The sequence below is a fragment of the Pseudochaenichthys georgianus genome, chromosome 9 (genome assembly GCF_902827115.2).
Source record: "Pseudochaenichthys georgianus chromosome 9, fPseGeo1.2, whole genome shotgun sequence".
NCBI classification, from domain to species: domain Eukaryota; kingdom Metazoa; phylum Chordata; class Actinopteri; order Perciformes; family Channichthyidae; genus Pseudochaenichthys; species Pseudochaenichthys georgianus.
The window spans coordinates 37772573-37784972 of record NC_047511.1 but is presented as its reverse complement, the minus strand read 5'-3'; the positions used below and the strand labels follow the sequence as shown (position 1 = coordinate 37784972).

At 42.8% G+C, this 12400-nt stretch overlaps 1 protein-coding gene across 1 annotated transcript; it reads left to right on the top strand.

The window, feature by feature from the left end:
• Positions 1-9515: 9515 nt before the first annotated feature.
• Positions 9516-12353, top strand: ficd (FIC domain protein adenylyltransferase). Its single transcript, XM_034090442.2, has 2 exons — positions 9516-10173; positions 10809-12353. The coding sequence occupies exons 1-2, from the start codon at positions 9903-9905 to the stop codon at positions 11885-11887; spliced, it is 1350 nt and encodes a 449-aa protein (XP_033946333.1). The 5' UTR covers positions 9516-9902; the 3' UTR covers positions 11888-12353.
• The last annotated feature ends 47 nt before the right edge of the window (positions 12354-12400 follow it).

Genomic DNA, 12400 nt, shown 5'->3' with positions numbered 1-12400 from the left:
GGTAGAGGTACGTTTTCGGTACAGCAGAGTACAGTACAGTACAGCAGTTCCCAAACCGGAGACTTCAATGATGCTGGAGGATTTTCGAGCTCAACTTTATCTGCGTTCGCCATTTCGACAGTTCCTCAAATTACTGACTAGATTTGAACGCATCCCTGTGACCAGCTCTCATAGTATGCCTCTCGTCCAATGAAATGACTTGGTCGCTCTATGTTATATACCTGAGATTACTTCCAGAAAGTTGTTCATGTTCTCAATTTTTTACATTTAACGCTATATTCGTTCGGTACACTTCGGTACACACGTGTACCGAACCGAAGGGCCCGTACCGAATAATTTCAGTACGGGTACGTGTACCGTTACACCCCTAATTGATTGATATGACTCCGATTTAAATCAGCATATACTTCTGCCAGGGGATGCCACCCGTCAAAATCTCCTGCCACCCTCTTGCCACCCCATGAATATTTGTCTAGATCCGCCCCTGGTCCCTGGGCAAGACACTTCACCCCAAATTGCTCCTGTGGGGATTGCCCACAGTACTGAATGTATGTCAGTCGCTTTGGATAAAAGCGTCTAACAAGTGAAATGTAATGTAATGAATGTGACATCTTTAAAAGAGCGCTAGTTTCACTTTACAACTTCACTTTGGTAACTTAAAAGGTTGTTGGAAATATGACTTGTTTTAGCCATGCTATGCTATGCTGCTTTTAAGCCATTCAGCCTTAGGGATGTCATTTATCTTAGCGCAATTAGCAATTGTTAGTAGCTTAAATGCTAAACTAAGATGGCGATAGTGCTAAAAGGTTCAGCCCGTGCAGGGTACATGAAGAAAATCGTGAGTGCGTTTTATTTTGGTCACTTAGCAGCTCACAGGTGGTGCAGTGATAAATAAGGTTACATGCATTAATTGAGGTACAACTATTTTTTAACCGATGCAAAGCCAATGTAATTAATCCAGAGGGATATTGTTCCCTAACTGCCCCCAGACACTGAAGGTAGACATTTAAAACATGTATCATTTACACATTAAAATGGTCCCCCCTCTGCAGCTCGGCCACCTTCAGGCCTCTTCTCTGCTGCAGCTGCTCATAATTATCTCCTTTCTTTTGTTACATTCAAAAGACTAAATGTGAAGTACTTGCATTATATGCATGAATTGAGCTATAAAAAAACACAAATCTTATTCTTCTTCTTGCGCAGTAGACTGTGTGAAAGAGTTTTAGAAAGAATAGGTTTAGTAATATTTGACTTCCTGTGTCACTTGAAGGTTTGTACAGTACATTGTTGTGTTATCTTTCACATAAGTGATGCGATGAATCCTGGTAAGTCCCGTGATTATTTGTTGATCTATTCTACACCAACCATAAAGGAGGACATTATATTCTTTCAGAAAATGTAACTGAGATTAAAAGAGGCTCCAGTCATGAAGGTTTATTTGTTTTGGGATTGCGTGTAGAGAGGGAGTAGAGGGGAAAAGAGGGACACAACAGGACACATACATGCATTGACATATGTGTTGATACACACACACACACACACACACACACACACACACACACACACACACACACACACACACACACACACACACACACACACACACACACACACACACACACACACACACACACACACACACACACACACACACACACACACACACACACACACACACACACACACACACACTCTGGAGGATTAGAGCAGGCTGTTTGCACAGATGGACAAACATGCCTCAATGTGAACTCTTTACATTAACAGGATTTAATCCCTCCAGACCACAGTGTGAGGAAAAGAGTTCATCTAAGATACATCGGACTCTCACTGCCCTGACGTTGTTTTCCCACAATGTGACAATAACACAATGTTCACCGCACATAAGCCAGCATTGCAGGTCATCTTAAATGAACCTCTGATCGCATGGTTCACTGACAGTGACCACTTTGCTTTAAAAGGAGAATACAACTCCGAAGCAGAGCTGATGCAAAACGACAGGTTAGTCGGACCACTGATGGACCTCAACGCAACTTGAGGAGAAGTAAAGTGCAAAATACAGATGTTTAATCTCCTTTATTCCTTTCTTTATCCGTCGTTTTACCTCTTTCTAGTTTCATATGTTCTCATTCATATCATCAGCAATACCAATACACAATATATCAGTGTTTGGAGATATTGGAGGTGGCATCTGGAAAACCTGCAGACACATGTGTTTGTAACTTCCTACCCCTGTAATATCTTATTGAGAACCCACATTCTACATTGAAGCATTGTTTAAGAACTTTTATTTTAGGGAAATTGAACTAATAGGACAAAGCTGACCTGTCATAAATCACGCTGCTATGATAATCCAATATGGCTCTGGATCTGTGGCGTTATGTGATCATCTGCTCTGCTTTAACCTTCTAAGTCCTGTTAGAATCTAAGATCCTGTGGCACTGAAAAAGTCAATTAACAACTCTAATCCTCAAAGTGACCCAGACTCATGATCATGGGATTTCTGCTTGTAATCACAGGGTCACAACAGTTGGTTGTACCCATGTTTATATATAGTGCCTCCAAACTGTTTATGGTTTACAACAATCTCTAAAGGCCCTGACACACCAAGCAGTCACCAGAGGACTAGCCGACGCTGAAGTCGGCTGTTGCCTGGCCGTGTTCTCCTGCGTTTTGGCCATGTGTCGCACGGGAACACACCGCACCGACTTCAGTGCGTGAGTGGCAATAACTCTCCTTACCAGCAGGCGGCGGTAGTGTGTATTCGTCATTCAAAAGAGGCAACAACCGGAAGACAGAGAAGAAGAAGAGTATATTTTCTCCGTAATATCATACAGAGCTGGCCTCTCCTGGATCAAGGTGATGAGCAGGTCTTCGTTTGCATCATTCCAGATCGCCATGATGAGATGAAAATGAATAGTGTGTGCCTTCTTAAATCGTTTGTTTACGTCCCTCACTTCCGCTTCGCTTCTCATGCACTGATTTGCTAGCTGAACAGCCAATCAGAGTGATTATTTGGTCCGACTGCCAGACCGAATCGGCCATGCATCGGGTCTGGCAGTCCAAATAAGGCGTGTCACGGTCGACGGTGCGGAACACACCAGGGCCTTAAAAAGCACAACTTAATGATTGATGTGTGACATTTAAGGCAGCAGGCATTTGATGCAGACATTGTGACAAATTATAATATGTTATCTCTGTCAGTTGGCTTCAGACAGCCACATCTACAAAGCCTTTCAAACAGGGGGTGTGTGATTCGTTTCCCCTGCAGCAAAATCATCAGCCTGCATTTGCAAAGGCTCCTAAACAAGTTACCAAACAGCCGAAGGCAACAATTTCAATGGAGCACACATTAGCAAACATTGCCATCCTGTTGTAGTGTGCTGTATTTAATCGTGTTATGAGGAGCTTTCTTTTTATTTTGTGCTGCCCCCCTGTAACTTAACCAACAAAAATAAAACAAAGTCACCAGCCGTCATCTCTGGGTGGGTGAAGGAAATAATGAGCCACCCACAGCTGCTGAGTCATCGCTGTGTGTTGTAAGAGATGCCTGTTAGTGCTGGATTTGGTGCATCTGACGAAGCTGGCGGCTTGCACACACTTCTCTGAACGGCACAGTGTGGAAGTTGGATAATAAGGGAAGCAGCAGGACTCGTCTGAGGGGGGTCCCTGGTAATCACTGCCCCTCAGAGGACACCTAATTATTTCTGTCTCCTGTCTTTCCGATGGATCGCTCTCTTATCTCTTGGCCTGCTGTGGCTCTCCAGAAACGGGCCAGCCTGACCGAGCATGTGAACCGGAGGGAGAGCGTCTTATCTGAAGATATGCTACAACTGACAAACAAGAACATGTCATCAAGACCAACGATGTGACAAAATGTGAAAACCTTGCCTGTCTACTAGCCCCAAACAAACACAATCCATTGTCAAAGGGTGTTGCCATGGGAAATGGCTCCTCTCAGGGCCGTGTGAAAATGAGAAAGAGGACAGACAGCTAGAAGCATGGATTCAATAAATCATGCGTAGTGTCTCCCGGCTTCAGGCAAGTCATGAGGAAAAAGCATCTACACTACCTTCTGCAAAGTCATTCAGTAAAAGTAATTATCCATGATCCTTCTGTCTTAGATCATGTATTGCGGAAATTCCAGGAAGCTTGTGGACATGACAGACTGTAGGACAGCTTCTTTAGGAAATCCCAGAAGAGACAAGGAGTGAAGCAGCAGGTGTTTTTATTGCAGCAGAGTTCACAAAGGAGCAGAAAAGTGAGCTGGAGGACTAACAGCTTATTGTGAAGGCTGTGTTGTATATAATGTCTGTTGTAGCCAGTAAAGGACTCTCGAGACCCACATGAGTAGTCCTCTTGCACTGCAATGTATCCGAGGATGTGTTACGAATCAAAGTTTAGGGACGGATGCAAATCAGAAACTCACAGATTTCAGAGTAGCCTCAAGCATTGTCCCGAGTGTTTGGGGTTGCGAAGGGTTTCAGTGGACAAAGACAAAGAACCCAACACACATATTTCAAAGGATTCTCAATAAATGAACAACAAAGGTTTAAATTTATAGTCAGTTAATTATTGTAATATTATTCAACTTGTTTGCACAGTAACAGTTTCATTTGCCATGTGAAGGCAATCATTGTATTTTATAATCTTGAGAACAGTAAAGCGGGGGGATACACATTCACAATGCACAATGAAACCTATCAACTGCTACGTTTTGAAAAGCTGCATCAGTTGTTCATGCACTTCACACAAAATGTTAGTGCCGTTGACAGTGGCCTTTCTCCCAGTGCAGGAAATCACCTGTTTGACACCTGGAGGCAGCTCTGATCTACTCTGAGGACAGCAGTCTGAGCATGCACTGTGGGAAAGAAGGCGATGGAGGAAAGATCAGAGTTTTGTGAAACAGGCTGCACACTTGTTATTGGTAAAGCGTGGGGTTTAATCTCTCTGATTTACAGGTTGAGCTCCGTGCGGTCCTCTGCTCCTGTCAGCAGTGAAAAAAGACGTCCCGACCTCCCAAAATGTCTTGAAGCAGCTCTTGTCAGTCTGCCATTGTGTGTGGATCTGTCACCTTAGAGCAAACCCTCCTTTTAGAGGCTGGCAGTGGAGGACAGTTGTTGCTCCCAGTGCAGCTTTCCTTCACTGTGTCATGCATTTTTACGGCCCCATCACTCCTTCTCCCTGAGCCATCCATACTCAGAAAGTGGAAAGAGAGCCACCATCCTTCTCCCTCTGACTGTCTAACGAGATGCTCTATCTCTGACACCCAGCTCTGTCGCCCGGAACAAAGCCTCTTCTCAGACAGGGAGGCGAGCAGGCTGATGGCTCCGAGAGGTTGGAGGGAAGAGCACTCGCTGGTAGGGGAGGAGGTGAGGAGCGAGTGCCAGAGGGATTTATTCCCTGCCCTGACAGGTCGCATTTTTCCAGGTGGGCAGATGGATTTTTTACGTCTTGAAGCACAGTTCTAGCAAGTAGTGAAAAGACAGCACGGTATTTTACAGTCTGCGGCAGGTCATCTCTGGAGTGTGCTTCAAGTGAATGTTGTTGTGATGCTCAAGTTGATGCATGAAGCAAATTATTCCTACTCATTTTGAAAAAGTCAGTTCCCCCACGCAGTAAAAGAAAGCATGTCATTTGTGTTGCATGCCTCACAGTCATTTAACTACACCGATATGTGGTAGATTAAAGCACGCTGTATGACTGCATTCATCACCTCGCTTTTCATGAGACCGTGCCATTCTGATAATAATCCAAAAGTGACATGAGGCGTTTCATGGCATAAACAAAGCAAGACCAAAGCATCAAAGATTTTAACTGCAGACTCGGATTTATCTGTTTCCACAGCTGAGGGGGTTTTAGCTCATGTGAGCATATGCCAGATGGGCATAGAATTAGTCCACAAAAGGACCTGAGGGCCGTTCATCAAGCCTTCATTTCATGCCTTCATGTCATGCCTTCATTTCTTCTTTATCAGCTGCCCATTCGACATTGCTTTTCAACTAAAGCCGAGTCTAGCATCCATTTATTCTGTTGACCCTTAATTTAAGGAAGAAATATCTTAATTAATTTCCTCCTCACTTATGTTGCGGGAAAGCCATACCAGGGGGGCTTTCACTTTGAAGAAGCTAGATCACGATTTCAAAGTCAGCTTCACAGAAATGATTATAAAGCTCATTGCCAATTAACTTTTCAAAACAACATGAGGCATTAAAACAATTCAAAGCAGCTAAAAGTCTGATTTGAAGATACATGAGTCACAAAAACTCTTTAAGAGCTAGATTAAAAATAAATGGTAAACACTGGATTCTTCTTCCCCATAATGCAACATCAGTTCCTCTTTGCCTGGTAAACTCATGTCTGTCAATCTCTCCAGTGCCAGATTGTGAGTCAATTTGAAGTGTTCAAACTGTAGATGAGATAACGCAGATTACATCATTACTCAGATTTGACTAAGATCCTCAAAGCCTCAGAAAGCATTAAGCGGCTGCATTCACAGGCTTTGAAGTGTGCCTCGCGGTGGGCAAACTGACAACTTGCAGGAATGATTGACCTCCTCAGAAGAGGATAGATAAATGATGTTGCTTGTCTCCAAATGAGAACACACAACATTGTGAAGAGGCACCTTCACAATGTGAAGCCCTGTGCTTTGTCGAGAGTGGGTCAGATGCTGGAGACATCTTTGACCTGATTTCTTGCTTCTTTGCAGATTCTGTTTTTGTGAAATACTTAAACAGAAGTCGACTGCTGCCAACATTTAAATTGTGTAGTGGAATTAAAATGATTCTGGCAGATCTGTTGATTGCTTCAGTATTTATATTCAGGGAATTCAGGGCGATTTAGTATACACATTTTCTGTCAGATTATACTGCACACACATAAACTGAACACCACATTGAAGCCAGAATCCTTGGAAAGACCCTTTTTCAGGTTCTCAGATCAAAGTTTAAAGTGGATAAGTCATATTCATGAGAAATGTAATCGTTGCTTCATGAATAATGTTCTCACTGGAGATACATCTGCAGGAGGACTGGATTAGTCTTTTTATATATTAATAACTAATACTATTATTCTGTGCAATGGTTCACTGCACACGTCCACCTCTTAGTCCACGTCTTAGTTTCTGTTCTGGTTTTATTTTTCATTAACAGTTTTAGATATATGAAACAATTGTTGTTACATTAACTCATATTGATGCCTGATCACCTTTTTATATGCATTTAAAGATTAATAATGTAAGGTTTTGATTTTCTTTTTTAGAGTTTAGAATAGATATATGAATCACCTATCGTCACATATATTCATATTGATGCTCTCTCACCTTGTTATATGCATTACAGATTTATAATATTTTACAAAGATGTATGGTTTTTAGAGACACATGGTTTCATTGTTCATTTATAAGGGAATCTTAAAAAGTGTAAGATATTTAAGACTTTCTGGTTTTCTGTTCATTTTTGTTCCAATATGAAAAAGAAAAGTGGAAAATGGTGATGTCATGCAGTTGGCCTGGTTTCATGCATTATTGAGTGAAAGCTGCTTTCGCGCCTAACACTAAAAGTGTCTTGGTGCAGTGGCAAAATTATACAGCACTGAGTGTGATGTGAGCCTCACACTAAATTCAGAGTCCGTATCCTACAGGCAACAGTAACTCCTTTCCCTCTACAGTTAATCATTGCAAGCATGTTGATGACATATTGCCCAGAGCTCTCTTTTTCCTTTCTGTAACTTACTCATGGCAACTAACTATTGATATGAGAGGTGTGCGATAGGGCACATGAATAAAAGTAAAGAAATAGCACATCTCAAGCATGGCTGCTCCATATATCCTCCAATGTGAGCGTGCTGTGGGTCAAAGCAGCACAGAGGGACTAGTGTGCGGCTCCACAGCTCACTGTGACTACAGTGTGCAACATGACTTGACACATTCAAACCCCTCGATTTCAGACGGACCCACCAAATCTCTAACTCAACATAAAATCATCTATATGGTTGTTCATTCATAACTCTCTGTGTGGCAGCATCCTGTTGCTACAGAGAGCAAGCTGTGAGAATATCAGCTATTTAGAGGCGATAGTTTGCCATCTGCTGAAGATACATCACAAGTGTTGGCGTTGGCACATCAATCCTCATCAGCACGGATGAAGCTTAAAAGTATAAAAGCTTCTAATATATAAGTATTAAAAGCTTCTAATAAAAAACATTTAACATAACAAACTGAATACTGATGGCATGAAGGACAAATATAAATAGAGTTGAAAGGTTATAGTATGCTAATAGACAAGTTGAGGCTGAGATATTAATCATCCAAAATATAGATTCAGTTTCATTGCATTAACAAATTGGAAAGCATAAGAAGACATCTTAGAGTGCTACTGCAGTCTCAATAGGATATGCTCAGACTGTGATGTTTGTATTACAGAGCAATGCTGCCCTCTTCTGTTTGTTAGTACATTTACATTAAAAGGAAATGCAGAGCATGAGTGATACATTGGGGGGTTTTGTGGTTGGAAAGGCAACATCATAAAAAAAGAAATTGGGGGGTTAAAGTACACACGTCAGAAGAGCTACACAGATGTGCCAAATTAAGTGTGCCTACTATTCGACCAACCAACATGGGGCCACCTATTCTGTAGTCATCAAACTCTATCTGTATTTATATGTATACTATTTGTACATATACATTTACATTTTTGTTTTTGCATGTACTTGTTTTGTAAAATATTCATCTAAAATAGACTTGGGGAATATTTTCCAAAGCCCATAACTTTGACCCAGTTTATGCACAGGCACCTGCGACCTTGGCTGCTGTGCTCTCAGTGTTTTGTCTCCCTGTTCCTGCCTGTTGGCGTCAGCTGATGGAAGTGTTATGGTTTTATCTTGTTATGCACAATGTTGATTCTTCTCTCCGAACCAGCTAAATACATGGTCTGACTCTGGGGTAGAGATCTCCAGAATGTGTTTGGCAACTCGAGTCGTGGCACGGCGGATGTTTTGTGAATTCTCCGGCCGAAGCTCCAAATAAACCATCAGTGTTCCTGCTCAACTCGTGTCTCTCTGAGTCCTGTCTCCGTTGCTTCAGAAGTTTCCATCACAATAAGCTTACTCAAAAAAAGATATATTGATAGAAAATAGAAAACAGAATATGTTTTAGTGAGTGACTTGGTCAAACACACACTTCAAAAAATAAATCTGAATGTTCAATAAGTCAACTCGTTAGGTGTATATATTACTAATTAATAATTGCATACAAACAGAAATAAATACGGTAAGCGAATTAACATAACAACGTTTAAATAGAAGTTTCACAATTGAATTGCAAACGTGAAACACAATAAATATCTATCTTGACTATTCCTGTTTTACCTTTTCAAAAGGAGGAATGTTTTGCATGCTTTTAATTTGCTGCTCTTGCACACTGCGTGGCAGAAAAAAAATGTAACCAATCAGAATCTGTTACGAACCGTTTGGTGTATTGCTGCGTTTCAGCCAATCAGCACCGTCCTTCAATAAACTTCTGGCCAATGATATTGCGGGATGTTAACAAGTTCGGAGCGAACCAGGAAGTCGATGATGTGTATTATTGGTATTTTGTGAACACAACTGTACAAACTGTACTGACGATAGGTTAATGGCCGTTTATTCGTGAATAAAGTCGTTGTTTTTAGTTTCAGCTTCGAGTTAAATAGTAGCGACAGAGAGCTAAGTTAACTTAACTAACGTTACCTTACTTTCAAGCTTTAAAAGTTTGGTAACAGTTTGGTATATCCTCTGTGTCGGTAGTTTCCAGCTGTCATGGGGACCGCTTTTACCTCCTGTCAGTCGGCTTTCTGCTATCCTAGCCGGGGTTGATCTTCATGGGGAACCGTATCACTGGAGGATGGAAGGTTTAACCGAGGACCATCATGGCTGCTGTGACGGTGTGTCGTTACACCGGCGGCCGGCTCCTTGGAGGATGGTGCCCGCTGCTGTGTGTGCTCCTCGGGTCTCTGGTGGTGGTCCTGATGCCCCTGGTGCGGGAGGAGGATCAGTGCTGCGCCGCGCTGAGGGGCCTCTCTCTGCTCCGCTGCCGGCTTGGGGGTGGCTCTCAGCGGCCTGCAGCGGTGCAGACCACCAGCCTCACGGTCCCCTTCACGGCCATGGACGTGCTGCCACTCAGGTCCAAGCCGAGCAATGGTACGAACAAGAACAGGTGTATTTATTAACTAAATGTATAGCTGTGGTGTAAAGTAACTACGTACATTTAGTACTGTACTTTTGTAAGTAAAACGTTGAGGTACTTGTACTTTACTTGAGTATTTCCATTTTATTATACTTTGTACTTCTACTCCTCTACAATTCAGAGGTAAATATTTTACTTTTACTCCAATACATTTATGTAGTACCTTTTAGTTACTTTGCAGATATAGATTAATGATAAACAATAGGATCAACGCTTTAAAAAAACTATACACTTGGATTCAATTCCCAATTATTTGAAATTAGCTCCACCTTTACCAGCTTGATACATATATCAATAATTATAACCTACACATATAATATATATATATATATATATGATTCTGAAATGGGCCAATGTGCATAATGATTACTTTTACTGTTGGTACTTGGTGAGTTTACTTTGGTGCTAATACTTTTGTACTTTTACTTTAGTAACATTTCTAAAACGGGAGTATTCCTACTTTCTGTTGCTTGTACTTTTATTAAGTACAGGATCTGAGTACTTCTTCCACCTCTGATGGACAGAGTATTATTATCTCCAACTGTTTCACATTTGCTGGAGTTGACCGTCTGTAATGTTGTGTTTGCAGAAATGAAGCTTGAGGCCAAGGCGGCACTGCAGCTGGCTCTGGAGATGAGAAAACTTGGGAAGCGTGAGAAGGCTCATAAACTGCTGGTGCATGCACTCAGCATGAATCCAGACTTTGTGGATGCCCTGACGGAGCTGGGGACCATCCTGGAAGAGAAGGATGTGGTCCAGGCAGACCATCTCTACACCAAGGCCTTGGCCATCTCCCCGTGTAATGAGAGAGCTTTAGTGAGCCGGGACCGGACTTCTCCCCTGGTGGAAGAGATTGACCAGCGTTACTTTGGCATCATTGACAGTAAAGTGCGCCGGCTTATGTCCATTCCTAAAGGCAACTCTGCCCTCCGCAGGGTGATGGAGGAGACCTACTACCACCACATTTACCACACGGTGGCCATTGAAGGCAGCACGCTCACTCTGTCTGAGATCCGTCACATCCTCGAGACGCGTTACGCCGTCGCTGGGAAGAGCTTACAGGAGCAGAACGAGGCCATCGGGGTGGACGCAGCCATGAAGTACATCAACACCTCGCTGCTGTCCAGAGCAGGAACCATGGACGTCAGTGACATCCTGGGGATCCACCGCCGGGTGCTGGGCTACGTGGACCCTGTGGAGGGAGGGAGGCTGCGCACCAACCAGGTGTTTGTGGGCCATCACATCCCCCCCCACCCTCGGGACCTGCAGAGACACATGCAGGAGCTGGTTCAGTGGCTCAACTCCGAGGACGCCCTGCAGATGCACCCTGTGGAGTACGCAGCTCTCGCCCACTACAAACTGGTCTATGTGCACCCATTTGTCGACGGCAACGGACGCACATCACGACTGCTCATGAACCTCGTGCTCATGCAAGCGCGATACCCACCAGTCACTATCCGCAAAGAACAAAGGGCAGAGTATTATGCAGCTCTCGACACAGCGAATGAGGGAGATGTACGACCCTTCATCCGCTTTATAGCCAAATGTACAGAGATGACATTGGACACATTGTTGATTTCTACCACGGAGCATGCTGTGGGGCTGCCGGGGGCCAGCGAGGACCAGGCCTGTCCCGACTGCCAACAGACCATTCCCATTCACAACTAGGTGCACAGGGAAGGGGAATCTAAAAGCTCTTTAATTACAACCCTACCATGTGTTCAATTGCCCTATGGCCATATTCTACTTTATCCTCTGTAATCAAGTTTAGGATTTAAGATAATGAATTAAATCACAGGGTGTTGAATTGAAAATGTGCCGTTATGGTTTGTGTTGTCATTGAAAATAAACCGTTTCCTCACTTTTTGTTAGTAACCATATTCCCTTAGTGTTAATGAATTTCAGAGATCTTTAAAATACAATCTACATTTGACCAGAGGTGATGCGACGACGAAAGAAACGTTTTCTTATCATGACATTTGACTTGGGATGCTTTAAGAGCAAACGTGTAGAGTGGGTGTGAACATTTGTTAATGATCTATCTCTCGGATAGAACATATGAAGTTTCATAACACTCTAAGCACTTGTGTTTCTGATTATTTATTTTAAAATAAACGTGTTCTATTCACTTGTATTGTGTCTCTAGGTTATGAATTGTTTTAGACTGAACAAAGCTGTGGC

Excerpts from the sequence above, each read along its gene's own strand:
- ficd (XM_034090442.2), top strand. The coding sequence starts at position 9,903 with ATGGCTGCTGTGACGGTGTGTCGTTACACCGGCGGCCGGCTCCTTGGA. Across the intron at positions 10,174-10,808 it reads CAGGTCCAAGCCGAGCAATG|AAATGAAGCTTGAGGCCAAG; the intron begins GTACGAACAAGA and ends TTGTGTTTGCAG.